General features: G+C 39.8%; 1 protein-coding gene across 2 annotated transcripts in view; it reads left to right on the forward strand.

Annotated features, from left to right (window-relative positions):
- The window catches only part of gas2b (growth arrest-specific 2b), an 81,560-nt gene that overhangs the window by 37,701 nt on the left and 26,248 nt on the right, over positions 1 to 17,611 (forward strand). For both annotated transcript variants that reach the window (XM_061887202.1, XM_061887201.1), the window contains 4 exons: positions 1,175 to 1,316; positions 4,089 to 4,152; positions 11,211 to 11,670; positions 11,750 to 11,857. In XM_061887202.1, the coding sequence (XP_061743186.1) occupies positions 1,175 to 1,316; positions 4,089 to 4,152; positions 11,211 to 11,670; positions 11,750 to 11,857 (774 nt within the window). The remainder of the gene's footprint in view (positions 1 to 1,174; positions 1,317 to 4,088; positions 4,153 to 11,210; positions 11,671 to 11,749; positions 11,858 to 17,611) is intronic.

Below are 17,611 nucleotides of genomic sequence, written 5' to 3' on the forward strand. Positions count from 1 at the left end.
AGAAAAACAGCCCCAAAACATGATGTTTCCACCCCCATGCTTCACAGTAGGTATGGTGTTCTTGGGATGCAACTCAGTATTCTTCTTCCTCCAAACATGACGAGTTGAGTTGATACCAAAATGGATACATGGATGATACAGCAGAGGATTGGGAGAATGTCATGTGGTCAGATGAAACTAAAATAGAACTTTTTGGTATAAACTCAACTCATCGTGTTTGGAGGAAGAAGAATACTAAGTTGCATCCCAAGAACACCATACCTACTGTGAAGCATGGGGGTGGAAACGTCATGCTTTGGGGTTGTTTTTCTGCTAAGGGGACAGGACGATTGATCCGTGTTAAGGAAAGAATGAATGGAGCCATGTATCGTGAGATTTTGAGCCAAAACCTCCTTCCATCAGTGAGAGCTTTGAATGGTTGAGCAAATACTTATTTTCCACCATAATTTACAAATAAATTCCTACAATGTGAACTCCTGGATTTAGTTTTTCACATTCTGTCTCTCACAGTTGAAGTTTACCTATGATGAAAAATACAGACTTCTGTCATCATTTTAAGTGGGAGAACTTGCCCAATCGTTGGCAGACTAAATACTTTTTTGCCCCACTGTACGTCTGCAAATAATTTTGCTAAAAATATCGCTTCCAAGCTCCTTTGCCAATTGACCAACCCAGGAACATAATTACAAAACAGTCGGCTCTAAAGGCCACTCACACATGTGGGGCAGTACAGCTCGGTTGGTAGAGTGGCCGTGCCAGCAACTTGAGGGGTCCAGATTCAATCCTAGTCACTGCCGTTGTGTCCTTGGGCAAGACACTTTACCCTCCTGCTCCCAGTGCCACCCACACTGATTTAAATGTAACTCAGATATTGGGTTTCACTATGTAAAAAGCGCTTTGAGTCACTAGAGAAAAGCGCTATACAAATATAATTAACTTCACTTACACCTGGTAATAAAAACACGGGCAGCTCAATACAAAAACTTACTGTTGCTTCTAAACATGGGACATAACATTTTTCAAGGGATGGTTGGCAACCTGTTAGCTGCTTTGCTATCAAACACACCATCGGCATCTTATGCGTATTTTCATGGATAAAAGTATGCTGTTTACAAATTAATTTGGCTCCTCCTGCTTCTTCCTTAGCATGTCGTTTTATGTGTGTTGTGTGCAGCCTGTCCCTAGAAGAGTGATCCACTGGAGAGCCGATGCAACGTCAGGATCATTTTTTGCCAGAGACAACACAGCAAACTTCCTCTATTGGTGTTGCAAGATTGGTGTCGACAGCGCCCACCTTTTTGAATCCGAGGATTTGGGTGAGCAAAATACTTCTCTGACACCTTAAATAAAGACAACCCGGCAGCTCCTTATGCCTTCAGACTCCTTGCTGCTGCTCCAATTTGATAGTTTGATGTGCAAGAATAATCATCTCAGGTATTTAAATGTTCTGTCGGTACTTTATGGAAAAACTGAAGATGAGTACCTGGTACCTCGGTTTTACGACTCTTCAATTTTTGTATGATTCGATTTTCCTAATCTACTAAAATAAAACAAAAACTTGTGCAAACTGTAAAATTGCATATGTTATTAGTGTGCGTGTTGGAGGTGATCTACTAAGACTGTGTGTACAATTGATAGCAAGTGCAAAAGTGGTGCGGACCGCCTTATTTAAATGAGGATTTTGTGTGCACTATACAAGTGGTGTCTATATGAGACACTTATTTCTTTCCGCATTCATGACATTACCATAAATTGATTAACGTGGACCCCGACTTAAACGAGTTGAAAAACATATTCGGGTGTTACCATTTAGTGGTCAATTGTACGGAATATGTACTGAACTGTGCAATCTACTAATAAAAGTATCAATCAATCAATCAAAAACATCATATGTGTCAAACTTGGACTTTGATTAGGGTTGTTTCTTCGACGCAGAGGGAATTTGGAACGATCCAGGCGTGAATTAAGGTAGATGTCTAATTTATCAATTAACAAACAAACTACAAAAAGGCAAACAAAGGGCGCTCACAAGGAGGTGCAAACACTTGGCTATGAAAAAACAAAAGACTAGCATAAATGCTGCAAACTACAAACATGAAAAGAAAACACTTGCTCAAAGGCATGAATAACAAAACTTACTTGGAAAAGGACAAGGGGCATGGATCAATGGCATGGAAGGCATAGAAGGTGCTCGAGGGCATGAAGGAGTTGCAGCATGGGTAGGTGCAGGATAGGTAGATGACGTTGCCAGGACGAAGACAGAAAAAGAATGGCTTAAATAGCAGCTATGATAATTAGTGAAAACAGGTGTGAGGCTGAGGACAGGGACGTGACTAGAAGAACAGGTGGAACTAAATGGATTGGCATGGAGATGAAAAAAAAACAGGAAGTGCAAAGACAGAACTAAATGTCTAAAAAGTAATCATAACATGACCAAACAGCATAAAACAAAACATAATCTACAGGTGTGACAATATGGTCCAATGGTCTAACATATGCTGTTTCATTAAGTATGCAGTATGCAATATACACTGAGAGTAACAAGCGGTAGAAAATGGATTATAAAGGACAGATTTAAATTTAAAAAATAGCTGAGATAGGCACCCGCGCCCCCTGCGACCCCACAAGGAATAAGCGGTAGAAAATGGATATATATATATTTATATATGAACATATATATATGTATGTGTGTGTATATATGTGTACATGTGAACATGCAAATTCCACACAGAAAGTTCCAGAGCCCGGGATTGAACCCAGGACTACTCAAGACCTTCATATTGTGAGGTATACACACTAACCCCTGTTCCACCGTGCTGCCCCATTTGATATATATATATATATATATATATATATATATATATATATATATATATATATATATATATATATATATATATATATATATATTTGTGTGTCTTGATTGGATTTTCCAGAGAATAGTGCTCGATACCGTGGTAGAGCGCAATATGTATGTGTGGGGAAAATCACAAGACTACTTCATCTCTACAGAACTGTTTCATGAGGGGTTCCTTCAATCATCAAAAGATTTTAAAAAATGTAATTTAAAAAAATTTAAAAAAGATTAAAAAAAAAAGTAAAATCTCCTGATGATTGGGGGAACCCCTCATGAAACAGTTCTGTAGAGATAAGTAGTCTTGTGATTTTTCCCACACATACATATTGCGCTCTACCACGGTATCGAGCACTATTCTCTGGATAATCCAATCAAGACACACATATATACATATATATATATATATATATATATATATATATACATATATATCAAATGGGGCAGCACGGTGGAGGAGGGGTTAGTGTGTATACCTCACAATACGAAGGTCTTGAGTAGTCCTGGGTTCAATCCCAGGCTCGAGAACTTTCCGTGAGGAATTTGCATGTTCTCCCCGTGAATGCGTGGGTTCCCTCCAGGTTTTCCGGCCTCCCACCTCCAAAGACATGCACCTAGGGATAGGTTGATTGGCAACACTAAATTGGCCCTAGTGTGTGAATGTGAGTGTGAATGTTGTCTTTCTATCTGTGTTGGCCCTGTGATGAGGTGGGGAATTGTCCAAGGTGTACGCCGCCTTCCGCCCGATTGTAGCTGAGCTAGGCACCGGCGACCCCGAAAAGAATAAGCGGTAGGAAATGGATGGATGGATAGATACAGCCTGCGTACCACTAGTGGTACATGTTCCACAGTTTGCATTAGATTGTTATGTATTGTTTTCACAGAGAAGATGTATGAAGAATGTGTTGCATGCACATCTACTCTTCACAATGCTGTTGACTTTGTCAGGTCCAGACAAAAACATTGTTTGATGTCCAAGTAATGCACCAGTAGAAGGAGATGAAGCGTCGGTGCCCTCATGCCCCTAGCTTCACATTCAAAGGGCAGAAATTCCAGTTCTGCTTCAAAGATAGCGAGGCACAATGGACACAGAGCACTTCCCGAATTGTGACTCTCTGCTCTTTGAAATAGACACAAGTGTATCTCCAGAAACATCTTTTTTATTCATTTTCATTTTTTTTTTTTTAACTCATTCACTCCTTTTGTTTATGCTCTGTGCATGTGCTGCGTGAAGTCCTCCACAGACAACCTCGGGAGGTGTGCCTCTGCTTGATGGCGCTGGGAAGGATTGCCGCCAGGTGACCGGATTAAGCTTTTATAAATCCAGGGTGGAATTTAGTGGTGATAAGTACTTTTGTGTTGACCTTGTATATCTTACTTTAAAAACCCATCTGTGTAACTTTACAGTATTTATTTTTATTTTGACATTCTGTATAAGCAAATGGAGATTAAATTCAGCCTGAAACCTAAATTCCAAGTAGGAAATATGTAGATTTTTGTAGCTTTATAAATGTCTAACTTGTAACAAAGTGCAAAGTTAAACTGTATAATTAAAGAAAAACCTCATGGATTAATTTAGAAAGCAAAAAAATATAAATGCATTAAAATAATTACTTACACCTCAGGCAAGCTGAATTTAACATCCAGCGGTAGAAAATGGATGGATGGATGATCATCCAGTAGAAAAAGTCTGGCCTGTGCTGGGTTTTCTACGCCATGACATGTGTCTTTGCGCCTTTTGGCCACTTGATAGCACTGTTGCCTCACCTTCTCCCTTTGCAACCAAACATATGTTAATGGTTAATGCTTTAATTAGAGTTGCAACAATTAGTCGACATATAATAAAAAAAAAAAATCGTCAACAAATATTTGTTGTTGTCGTTGCGTCACTTAATATAATTTTGTAGTTCAGAGTTTACGGATTAGAATGCATCCAAAAAATAATACATCCATCGTCATGTCTTTCATAATGATTGTGAACGATAGGCAACATTCCCCTTTAATACTGACTTAATTTTGATTAAAAATCAGCATGAATTGTTTTATAATTTTTTTTCTTGTAGATTAGAGTGTTTTATGTATAGTGCCCTGCGATGAGTTGGCGACTTGTCCTGGGTGTACCCCGCCTTCCGCCCGATTTTAGCTGAGATAGGCGCCAACCCCAAATGGAATAAGCGGTAGAAAATGGATGGATGGATGGTTCAGAGGAAAGTAGAGCCCAGCCTCTACTACATAAGAAGCCGCACGAGGACAAGAAAAATGGCGACTGAAATTCAAGTTTATGGGATTTGATGCACTTTTAGTTTTTTTTATTTTTCACAGTTTTTGTTAAAATGTTGTGTTATAAAGTAACTGTCGTGTCTTTGTGATCATGTTTTGTTTAGTTGTGTTAGAAGTACTTCAAGACTCCAATAGTTCCTGTTGTTTCACTCCATTCTTTTGTTCCCATGCCAACCCATTAGTTGTCAGCTGTCCCCATGTCACGCACCTGATTCACTTGGACTCATGCACCTGTTGCCAATCACCACGTCACTTTTTAAGCCTGTAGTTGCCAGGCAGTCAGCCTGGCGACATCCCCCTCTACACACCCTTGCTATCTGTACCGATAATCCATGCCCATATCTCGTTCGAAGTACGTTATCGTTATTCATGCCATAGATTCAAAGTCTTGGTTTCATTGTGAATTATATTTTTGTGAATTATATTTATATAGCGCTTTTCTCTAGTGACTCAAAGCGCGTTTACATAGTGAAACCCAATATCTAAATTACATTTAAACCTGTGTGGGTGGCACTGGGAGCAGGTGGGTAAAGTGTCTTGCCCAAGGACACGACAGCAGTGACGAGGATGGCGAAAGCGGGGATCGAACCTGGAACTCTCAAGTTGCTGAAACAGCCACTCTACCAACCGAGCTATACTGGTATGTTTTCATAGCCAAGTTTGTTCTCCGCCTTGTGCGCGCCTTGTGTTTGTTCCTTCTTATAGTATAATTAAAATATGTCTTTATCTTCATGCTGTGTCCGCTCCAATCGCTTTGCACCACGGGAAAACAATCCACACCACAGTCCCCGTCACGACAGTGGCTATGAAAACAAAACTATTTCTATGACATAAACTATAGACATGAAAACAAGAACAACGATAACTCACTTGGAACGAGGTACGGGCATGGATCATCAGCTGACTGCCTGGCAACTACAGGCTTAAAAGTGACGTGGTGATTGGCAACAGGTGCATGAGTCCAAGTGAATCGGGTGTGTGACATGGGGACAGGTGAAAACTAATGGGTTGGCATGGAAACAAAAGAATGGAGTGAAAAAACAGGAACTATTGGACTCTTGAAGTAATCTAACACAACTAAACAAAAAATTATCACAAATACATGACAGTAACACCATTGATTCCTTAAATAATTTATGTTTCTTTTGGTACAAGTTACTATAATAGTTTTTGGAAATTATTTAAAATGGACTCAAACATGTAGAGCAGATCATATTAGCGATAATCGCATAAGTCGACTATAAAAATAATTCTTAATTGCATCCTTAGTTTTAATTCATGGAGGACGAGTGTTTTTCCACCAACAAGAATGTGGTGTCATGTTTCATTCTCTGCTTTATTTTCGCTCTGAAAGCGTTTGCCAAATGAGAAATAACGGGACCACACGTTGACACATTTTGGGAGAACATCCACACCGTAACACAACATAAACACAACAGAACAAATACCCAGAATCCCTTGCAACACTAACTCTTCCGGTACGCTACAACATACAGCCCCCGCCTCGCCCCTTCCTTCCCCACCACCTCAACCCCGCCTCCAAATCATAAAAGCAATAACCGCATTAGTCGACTATTAAAATAATTGTTAGTCGCATCCTTAGTTTTAATTGACTGATGACGAGCGTTTTTCCACCAACAAGAAGGTGGTGTCATGTTTCATTCTCTGCTTTACTTTCGCTCTGAAAGCGTTTGCCAATTGAGAAATAATCCGATCATAAATTGACACAATAATCCAAATTCTTGATCATAGATCTGGTTATAATTGACCACTTTTCACCTGTTGCCAAATGAGAAATAACTCAACCACAAGTTGACACGATTATCCAAATTATTGATCATAGATCTGGTTATAATTGACCAGTTTTCACCGTTTAAAGACTTTTAAACCGTTTAAAGTCAATCATATCGAAAATAGGTTGTCCGTGTTCTGCGAGTTCAAAGACCATTAACAATTAAGGACTTTTGAGTAAAGAAAATAAAAAGAAAGGTCATGGAGAAGGAAAATGTGAGTTCCCATTTGATAAACATACATAAGCATAGTTTGCTTCATTGATTCCAATGTCCGTCATGTGTCTGTCCCAGCAAAGCTTCTAAATGCATAACGCATGTATTAGTGGGGACTTAATATTACCATGTAGAAGATTGACTCTCTTTCCCCTAAATAGAAGCTTTATGTTACTATTATTATTGCTGACTTTATGTCAAGTTAGCCATGTTGTACTGATCAGCCTGCACAGAGCTGGGTGACCCACCTCAAGACTTTGCAGCGGTCTAAAAGATGCATAGTCCTAAAATCATGAGTGTTCAAAATATTCTTTAAAAATGTATGTTGGATTCCAATTTGCCTAACCAGCAAACTTCATTTTGCAAGGATCAGTCAACATAATCACAACAACGTTGATTATACAATTAGAGATGTCCGAAAACGTCTTTTTTGACGATATCCGATATTGTCCAACGTGTAATTACAGATACCGATAAATACAGTCGTGGGATCAACACATTAATATGCCTAATTTGGTTGTGATGCCTCCCTGGATGTATTAAACAATGTAAAAAGGTTTTCCAAAATAAATCAACTCAAGTTATTGAAAAAAATGCCAACATGGCACTGCCATATTTATTATTGAAGTTACAAAGTGCATTATTTGTTTTAACATGCCTCAAAACAGCAGCTCGGAATTTGGGGCATGCTCTCCCTGAGAGAGCATGAGGAGGTTGAGGTGGACGGGGTTGGAGGCGGCGTTTAAGGGGGTGGGGGGTGTATATTGTAGTGTCCCGGAAGAGTTAGTGCTGCAAGGGGTTCTGGGTATTTGTTATGTTTTGTTTATGTTGTGTTACGGTGCGGATGTTCTCCCGAAATGTGTTTGTCATTCTTGTTTGGTGTGGGTTCACAGTATGGCGCATATTTGTAACAGTGTTAAAGTTGTTTATACGGCCGGCCTCAGTGTGGTCTATATGGCTGTTGAGCAAGTACGCCTTGCATTCACTTGTGTGTGTGTGTGTGAAAAACAGCAGGTATTATGTGACTGGGCCGGAACGTAAATGAAGAGCCTTTACGATTTATTGTGGCTCTGTACTTTTCCCTACATCCGTGTACACAACTGCGTTTTAAAAAGTCATAAATTTTCTTTTTTTGAGACCAATACCGATAATTTTGAAACCGATGCCGATCATTTCTGATATTACATTTAGAAGCATTTATCGACCGATAAATTTGGACATTCCTATATACAATACAACCGACAGAGATGTGTTATTTTCGATTAATTGCTTAATACCATTTCAATTGATGGACCGCCAGGAAATATTCATGTTTGCACTTTTATTCCTTAATAACTGCATTAAAATAAATTTAACAGTACTGGATACAAATACTTTTTTGCATTGAATGCCATATTTACACGACATGTTGATGTCTTGGATGAGAATTAGCACCTCTAAGTCCGTGTCCATGGTTCTCGCCCGGAAAAGGGTGGAGTGCCATCTCCGGGTTGGGGAGGAGACCCTGCCCCAAGTGGAGGAGTTCAAGTACCTCGTAGTCTTGTTCACGAGTGAGGGAACAGTGGATCGTGAGATCGACAGGCGGATCGGAGCGGCGTCTTCAGTAATGCGGACGCTTTTTCGATCCGTTGTGGTGAAGAAGGAGCTGAGCCGGAAGGCAAAGCTCTCAATTTACCGATCGATCTACGTTCCCATCCTCACCTGTGGTCATGAGCTTTGGGTTATGACCGAAAGGACAAGATCACGGGTACAAGCGGCCGAAATGAGTTTCCTCCGCCGGGTTGCGGGGCTCTCCCTTAGAGATAGGGTGAGAAGCTCTGCCATCCGGGAAGAGCTCAAAGTAAAGCCGCTGCTCCTCCACATGGAGAGGAGCCAGATGAGGTGGTTCAGGCATTTGATCAGGATGCCACCCGAACGCCTCCCTAGGGAGGTGTTTAGGGCACGTTCAACGGGTAGGAGGCCACGGGGAAGACCCAGGACACGTTGGGAAGACTATGTCTCCCGGCTGGCCTAGGAACGCTTCGGGACCCCCCAAGAAGAGCTCGACGAAGTGGCTGGGGAGAGGAAAGTCTGGGCTTCCCGTCTAAGGCTGCTGTCCCCACGACCCGACCTCGGAAAAGCGGAAGAAGATGGATGGATGGATGGATGTTGATATATTTTACACTTATGTTATATACTTAGTGGAATAAAGTAAATGATAAATGGGTTGTACTTGTATAGCGCTTTTCTACCTTCAAGGTACTCAAAGCGCTTTAACACTACTTCCACATTTACCCATTCACACACACATTCACACACTGATGGAGGGAGCTGCCATGCAAGGCGCTAACCAGCACCCATCAGGAGCAAGGGTGAAGTGTCTCGCTCAAGGACACAACGGACGTGACGAGGTTGGTACTAGGTGGGGATTGAACCATGGACCCTCGGGTTGCGCAAGGCTGCTCTCCCACTGCGCCACGCAAGTAAAACCATAAGTTTATTTTGTTACAATCTAATTCACTATAATAGGTTTTTAAAACAAGTTAAAGGCCTACTGAAATTAGATTTTCTTATTTAAACGGGGATAGCAGGTCCATTCTGTGTGTCATACTTGATCATTTCGCGATATTGCCATATTTTTGCTGAAAGGATTTAGTAGAGAACATCCACAATAAAGTTCGCAACTTTTGGTCGCTAATAAAAAAGCCTTGCCTTTACCAGAAGTCGCAGACGATGACGTCACCGGTGTGAGGGCTCCTCACATCCTCACATTGTTTATTATGGGAGCCTCCAGCAGCAAGAGCTATTCGGACCGAGAAAACGACAATTCCCCCATTAATTTGAGTGAGGATGAAAGATTTGTGGCTGAGGATATTGATAGTGAAGGACTAGAAAAAAAAAAAAAAAAAAGTTAAAAAAAAAGTCGATTGCATTGGGAGTGATTCAGATGTTATTAGACACATTTACAAGGATAATTCTAATCTTTATCCTCATCTTTCTATCGTGTTACTAGTGTTTTAGTGAGTTAAATAGTACCTGATAGTCTGAGGGGTGTGTCCACGGGTGTCTTGACACCAGTCTCTGAGGGAATTAGTCACGGCAGCAGCAGCACGACAGAAGTTCCACTGATCTAGATAGATAGATAGTACTTTTTTGATTCCTTCAGGACAGTTCCTTCAGGAAAATTTAAATTCCAGCAGCAGAGTACAGAGTTGAGATCAATTTTAAAAAAGTGAAAAGTAAATAATGGGGGTTTAAATGGAAACAAAATAGAGAAATATTACAATAAGAATAAAAATTAAAAAGCAACAATGGGAATAAAAATATGACAGTAAAATAAGAATATAACAAGAGAAAGTAGGCAGTAGTGACCATGTTATGAAAACATGGTCTCCGGTAAGAGGCGACTTTTTACCACAATTTTCTCACCGAAACCTGTCGGTTGACAAGTGGTCGGGATCCATGTTTGCTTGACCACTCTGATCCATAGTAAAGCTTCACCTCCGGGAATTTTAAACAAGGAAACATTGTGTGTTTGTGTGGCTAAAGGCTAAAAGCTTCCCACCTACATCTTTCTACTTTGACTTCTCCATTATTAATTGAACAAATTGCAAAAGATTCAGCAACACAGATGTCTAGAATACTGTGTAATTATGCAATTAAAGCAGACGACTTTTAACCGCTAGTGGTGCTGCGCTAATATGTCCCCTCCAACTCGAGGCGTCATGCGGACGCGTCATCATTCCGCGACGTTATCAACAAGAAACTCCGCTGGATGTTTAAAATTGTAATGTAGTAAACTAAAAAGGCCGTATTGGCATGTGTTGCAATGTTAATATTTCATCATTGATATATTAACTATCAGACTGCGTGGTGGGTAGTAGTGGGTTTCAGTAGGCCTTTAAAGTCAAGTCAAATGTGTACAGCAGATCTTAAGCAATAATCGTTTGACTAGTCAACTAATCGGAAAAAAACATCGCTGAATAGTCGATTACTGAAAAAAAATCGTTAGTCGCTTACAAGCAAAATTGATTTCCTAATGATTCATTTTTATAAATGTGATCACTATCTGTCTTGTATTCTGTACTTAGGTATGGAGTGGACCCTCCAAACCTAGTGAAGTTGGAGAGCGAGATAGAGAGGGAGGAGGCTGGGCACACATCTCCATCGGACCCGCTACCCTTCTCCTTTTTTCCATCCCCTTCACTTTGCTCACGATCACCGACCACTCCTTCCTCGCCGGCGCCCCTTACTCCAAGTATAACCCCTCTTCGTGAAGACCACACCCACCTCGTCACCTCTGATCATCCATCAGCCACCACAGACCCAATGCCCATATGCTTACCCCCACCGCAGTCCTACTTGTCTGGCCCTAAACTCTGCACAACTTCCACACAAACCTCCAACAGCACATCTACAGCTTCGCTTGGCCACACCCAAACGGCTACGGCGGCAACACCTCCTACAGCTTCTCGGCCGCCAAACCCGAACTATCATTCCAAATTCAGCAGCCGAAAGAGCAACAGCACACCCAACATTTTGGATGACATTGTATGTATTATTTAAGTTGTAAATATACAATGTGTATGTTGCAAGACCGCATCTTAACACTTTGTGTCTCATTTTTCAGGTGAGAAACATTATCGAAAATCCACCCTGCAGCTGTCCGAGCAGGTTTCCCATTGAAAAGCAGCCCAAAGGCTGTTATCGTGTCGGGGAAAAAGTTCTTTACATACGAGTAAGTCATGAATGCCCACACTTAAGGGGAAAAGTACACATATTTTTTGCAAGTTTGCCTATTGTTCATGGGGGGAATCATTTCTACCTCTAAATCACTTTAAAAATGCATTCAAAAAACCGTCAACAATACTTCATTTACAATCCGTAACCTGTAAAATAACTAAGCTGTATCGACATTGTTTTTGTAAGAGTGAACACTGATGGACTCTCTTTCTAGCGTAGTAACACATCGGCGTGCTTCGGTATTAAAGTTAAAGTTAAAGTTAAAGTTAAACTATAGCATGAAGAGAATGAACAGAGCATAGAACAACAACATTGACGGCAGCCGACTGCCTGGCAACTACAAGCTTAAACAATAGTGACATGATTAAAGGCCTACTCAAACCCACTACTACCGACCATGCAGTCTGATAGTTTATATATCAATGATGAAATATTAACATTGCAACACATGCTAATACGGCCGGTTTAGTTTCTAAATTACAATTTTAAATTTCCCGCGGAGTTTCTTGTTGAAAATGTCGCGGAATGATGACGCATGTTTGTGATGTTATTGGTTGGAGGGGACAAATTAGCCCAGCACCACTTACGGCTAAAAGCCGTCTCTTTTCATCGCGCAATTACACAGTATTCTAGACATCTGTGTTGCTGAATCTTTTGCAATTTGTTCAATTAATAATGGAGAAGTCAAAGTAAAAAGATGGAGGTGGGAAGCTTTTAGACTTTAGCCACACAAACACACGGTGTTTCCTTGTTTAAAATTCCCGGAGGTGAAGCTTTACTATGGATCAGAGCGGTCAAGCAAACATGGTTCCCGACCCCTTGTCAACCGACAGGTTTTGATGAGAAAACTGTGGTAAAAATTAACCTCTTACCGGAGATCTGCGGCGCGTCTGTCCTGCTGCAGCTTCATGACTTCCCTCAGAGACTGGCGTAACACACCCGTGGACACACCCCTCTGAGTATCAGGTACTATTTAACTCACTAAAACACTAGCAACACAATAAAAAGATAAGGGATTTCCCAGAATTATCCTAGTAAATGTGTCTAAAAACATCTGAATCGCTCCTAATGCAATCGTCTTTTTTTTTTAAAACTTTTTTTTTTTTTTTTGTTTTTTTTTTCTAGTCCTTCACTCTAAATTTCCTCATCCACAAATCTTTCATCCTCGCTCAAATTAATGGGGAAATTGTCCCTTTTTCGATCCGAATAGCTCTTGCTGCTGGAGGCTTACATTATAAACAATGTGAGGATGTGAAGAAACCCTACCACAGCTGACATCACGCGCACATCGTCTGCTATTTCCGGTAAAGGCAAAGCTTTTTTATTAGTGGCCAAAAGTTGCGAACTTTATTGTCGATGTTCTTTACTAAATCATTTCAGCAAAAATATGGCAATGTCGCGAAATGATCAAGTATGATACATAGAATGGACTTACTATCCCCGTTTAAATAAAAAAATCTCATTTCAGTAGGTCTTTAAAGTACCAATGATTGTCACACACACACGAGGTGTGGCAAAATTATTCTCTGCATTTGACCCATCACCCTCGATCACATTAGCCATAAAAGATAGCAATTGCAAGAGAGCTTCTGCGGCAACACGAAATACATTTTGGGTTTGCAATGGACAACACAATGCGATAGGACATCGATCTGTACTGAATGAAAAATATCATTAAAAAAATCATATTAGAGTATGTGTAAAGTATTAGCCGACATTTCATGTTTTGTTTTTACACAGCTAGCCGGACAGCGTATGTACTGTAGTTGTAATAACACGCATGATGTGATGCGTGTATCATAATCGACATAAATTATGACTCACTTGATGGACAGATGGCCGTCTGATCCAGCTGGCCGGGGACATTTTTTCCAGTTTATTTGGCGTAAGCACGCCATTTAGGTTGAAATAGCTTGTCTCCAAATTCCATATTTTCAGCTTCGATTCGCTTTCACCTCACTCTCCCGGCTTCCGTCTGCTCCAACGTGTCACCCTCTTCTTTGTTCTCACTTCTATAAGCAGTAGATTATCTTAGTACAAACCCAGTTTCCATATGAGTTGGGAAATTGTGTTAGATGTAAATAAAAACAGAATACAATGATTTGCAAATCCTTTTCAACCCATATTCAGTTGAATATGCTACAAAGACAACATGTTTGATGTTCAAACTGATAAACATTTTTTTATTTGCTAATAATCATTAACTTTAGAATTTGATGCCAGCAACACGTGACAAAGAAGTTGGGAAAGGTGGAAAATAGATACTGATAAAGTTAAGGAATGCTCATCAACACTTATTTGGAACATCCCACAGGTGTGCAGGATAATTGGGGACAGGTGGGTGCTATGATATGATTGGGTATAAAAACAGCTTCCCAAAAAATGATCAGTCTTTCACAAGAAAGGATGGGGCGAGGTACACTCCTTTGTCTACAACTGCGTGAGCAAATAGTCAAACAGTTTAAGAACAACGTTTCTCAAAGTGCAATTGCAAGAAATTTTGGGATTTCAACATCTACGGTCCATAATATCATCAAACGGTTCAGAGAATCTGGAGAAATCACTCCACGTAAGCGGCATGGCTGGAAACCAACATTGAATGACAGTGACCTTCGATGCCTCAGACGGCACTGTATCAAAAACCGACATCAATCTCTAAAGGATATCACCACATGGATTCAGGAACACTTCAGAGAACCACTTTCACTAAATACAGTTTGTTGCTACATCTGTAAGTGCAAGTTAAAGCTCTACTATGCAAAGCGAAAGCCATTTATCAACAACATCCAGAATGGCTGCCGGCTTCTCTGGGCCCGACATCATCTAAGATGGACTGATGCAAAGTGAAAAGTGTTCTGTGGTCTGACGAGTCCACATTTCAAATTGTTTTTGGAAATATTCGACATTGTGTCATCCGGACCAAAGGGGAAGCGAACCATCCAGACTGTTATCGATGCAAAGTTCAAAAGCCAGCATCTGTGATGGTATGGGGGTGCATTAGTGCCCAAGGCATGGGTAACTTACACATCTGTGAAGGCACCATTAATGCTGAAAAGTACATACAGGTTTTAGAACAACATATGCTGCCATCTAAGCGCCGTCTTTTTCATGGACGCCCCTGCTTATTTCAGCAAGACAATACCAAGCCACATTCAGCACGTGTTCCAACAGCGTGGCTTTTAAAAAAAAAAAATGCGGGTACTTTCCTGGCAGACCTGCAGTCCAGACCTGTCTCCCATCGAAAATGTGTGGCGCATTATGAAGCGTAAAATACGACAGCGGAGACCCTGGACTGTTGAACGACTGAAGCTCTACATAAAAAATGTAAATACAAATAAATACCCCTCATTTTTGTATTTTTTTGTCTTGTTTTTGAACACTGACTTTTTGCAGTGCAGTACTAAAAGTGTGTGTTTGGTGAGTGATCAACTAAGACTGCCTGGGCAATTGAAAACATTTAAATGAGATTTTTTTGTGTGTTGGCTGTCACCATGGAGACGGTTATTTACTGCACATCTTTATACTCCAACCTGTGGTGTGTTTCACTCTATGTGGAACAACTATGATATGCACCACCTTTTCTGGACAATATAGAAGTAGATATAGACAACAAAACAAAATGACAAAGACAAATGACACTTTGCAAAAAGTCAGTGTTCAAAAACAAAAAAAATTATATAAAAAAATTAGGGGTATTTTATTTGAACTAAGCAATATTATCAGCCAATAGAACAAGACAATTTGGCTTGTCAAGACTTTCCGAAACAAGTAAAATTAGCTAATCTCAATGAACCCCAAAATATCTTAAAATAAGTATACTCTCACTAATAACAAGTGCACTTTTCGTGGTAGAAAAAAAAAGTAGACATTTTTGCTCAATATGTTGAAAAATATTCTTAAATTAAGTAAATGCTAGTGCCATTATCTTGACATCATGATATGCGCTCGGCGTCATGATTTTTTTTTTCATGCTTGAAGCAAGAAATTATTACTTTAAAAAAGTAGTTTTATATTTGTGAGTGTTGATGACACAGCTTTGCAACAGTTGATATATAGTTTCAAGCATTTTACTCAATATAGGTCATCAAATCTCAGCAACAAGCTGTAATATCTTACCGAGATATTACAGCTTGTAATATTTTGTTACTTGTTTTAACAAAACCCTTAAAACAAGTAAAACACTAACATAAAATCTGCTTAGTGTGAAGAATTATCTTATCAGCTTGAAAATAAGCAAATATCACCCTTATTTGAGACATTTAATCTTATTTAGATTTCAGTTTTTGCAGTGAGAGCCTGCAGTATTATGATGGTGCCTCTAAAATGATCCAGTGGCAAGAAAATGCGTGTTTGGAAAAGGTTTTTTTTATGAGATATGTTGATAATATGTCTATTTAATACATTAGATATGAATATATCTCCTATGGAAAAAAAAACAGAATGTCATTAAAAACAACGCCTTAACCCAATCGTAATTTTATGAAGGAAATTACGAAAGAAAATAAAGTTGTCGTTATGAGAATGCTTACAGAATTACTATACTAATAACTCTGCTATATGTCTGCACTGATTTGGCAACACAACTTTTTGACACTCCTAAATCCATATCCTTACTCTCTATTGCTACAGTACTGTAACGCCTTCAAACTGTACTACTACTGACTTATTGTACGCGTACAAAACCGTTAGCTACTCATATACCATATTATGTTGCAATTACTCAGAGCTATTCTTTCCTAGTCGAATCACATTTACACATATTCAGAAAGTTGAGGTGTCACTACTCTTTTCTGCACTTAAAGCAACCCATGTTGGCAATTTTATTACCGTATTTTTCGGATTATAAGTCGCTCCGGAGTATAAATCGCACCGGCCCAAAATGCATGATAAAGAAGGAAAAAAACATACATACGTCACACTGGAGTATAAGTCCCATTTTGGGGGGAAATGTATTTGATAAAATCCAACACCAAGAATATACATTTGAAAGGCAATTTAAAATAAATAAAGAATAGTGAACAACAGGCTGAATAAGTGTACGTTATATGACGCATAAATAACCAACTGAGAAGGTGCCTGGTATGTTAAAGTAACATATTATGGTAAGAGTCATTCAGATAACTATAACATATAGAACATGCTATACGTTTACCAAACAATCTGTCACTCCTAATCGATAAATCCCATGAAATCTTCTTCCTCGATGTCGCTTCTAAACAACTCTGCCAACTCCAAAGGTATGGGCCGCTTCCTCTTGTCGTTTTCTGCTGCATATTTCACTAAGTCCAGCTTGTAATCTGCAGTACATGATTTCCTATTCGGTGCCATTTTCGTTCAGCCCTTCTCAGTTCTCATAAGTTACCGCCAACGTTGAAATGATACATTTTAATAGCTACGGCAGTAGCATATAGCAGTTGGCATCCCATGACCCACAATGCACTTCTGCCATGACCCTCCCCCGCCAAATTCTTTTTGGTTGAAGTGTGTGTGACGATTGCAGACATTTTCTTCGTCTCTTCCACGAATGAGATAAATAATATTATTTAATATTTTATGGTAATGTGTTAATAATTTCACACATAAGTCGCTCCGGAGTATATGTCACACCCCCAGCCGAACTGCGATTTATAATCCGAAAAATATGGTACTGTAGGTCAGATGTTTTTTGTCGTCGGTCACCAGGGTTGTGCACATCACATCTCAGAAGTGTTCAGAAATTTATGCACAAACGCTCCAGATCAAGACGTTT

Source organism: Nerophis ophidion, linkage group LG25 (genome assembly GCF_033978795.1).
Source record: "Nerophis ophidion isolate RoL-2023_Sa linkage group LG25, RoL_Noph_v1.0, whole genome shotgun sequence".
NCBI classification, from domain to species: Eukaryota; Metazoa; Chordata; class Actinopteri; order Syngnathiformes; family Syngnathidae; genus Nerophis; species Nerophis ophidion.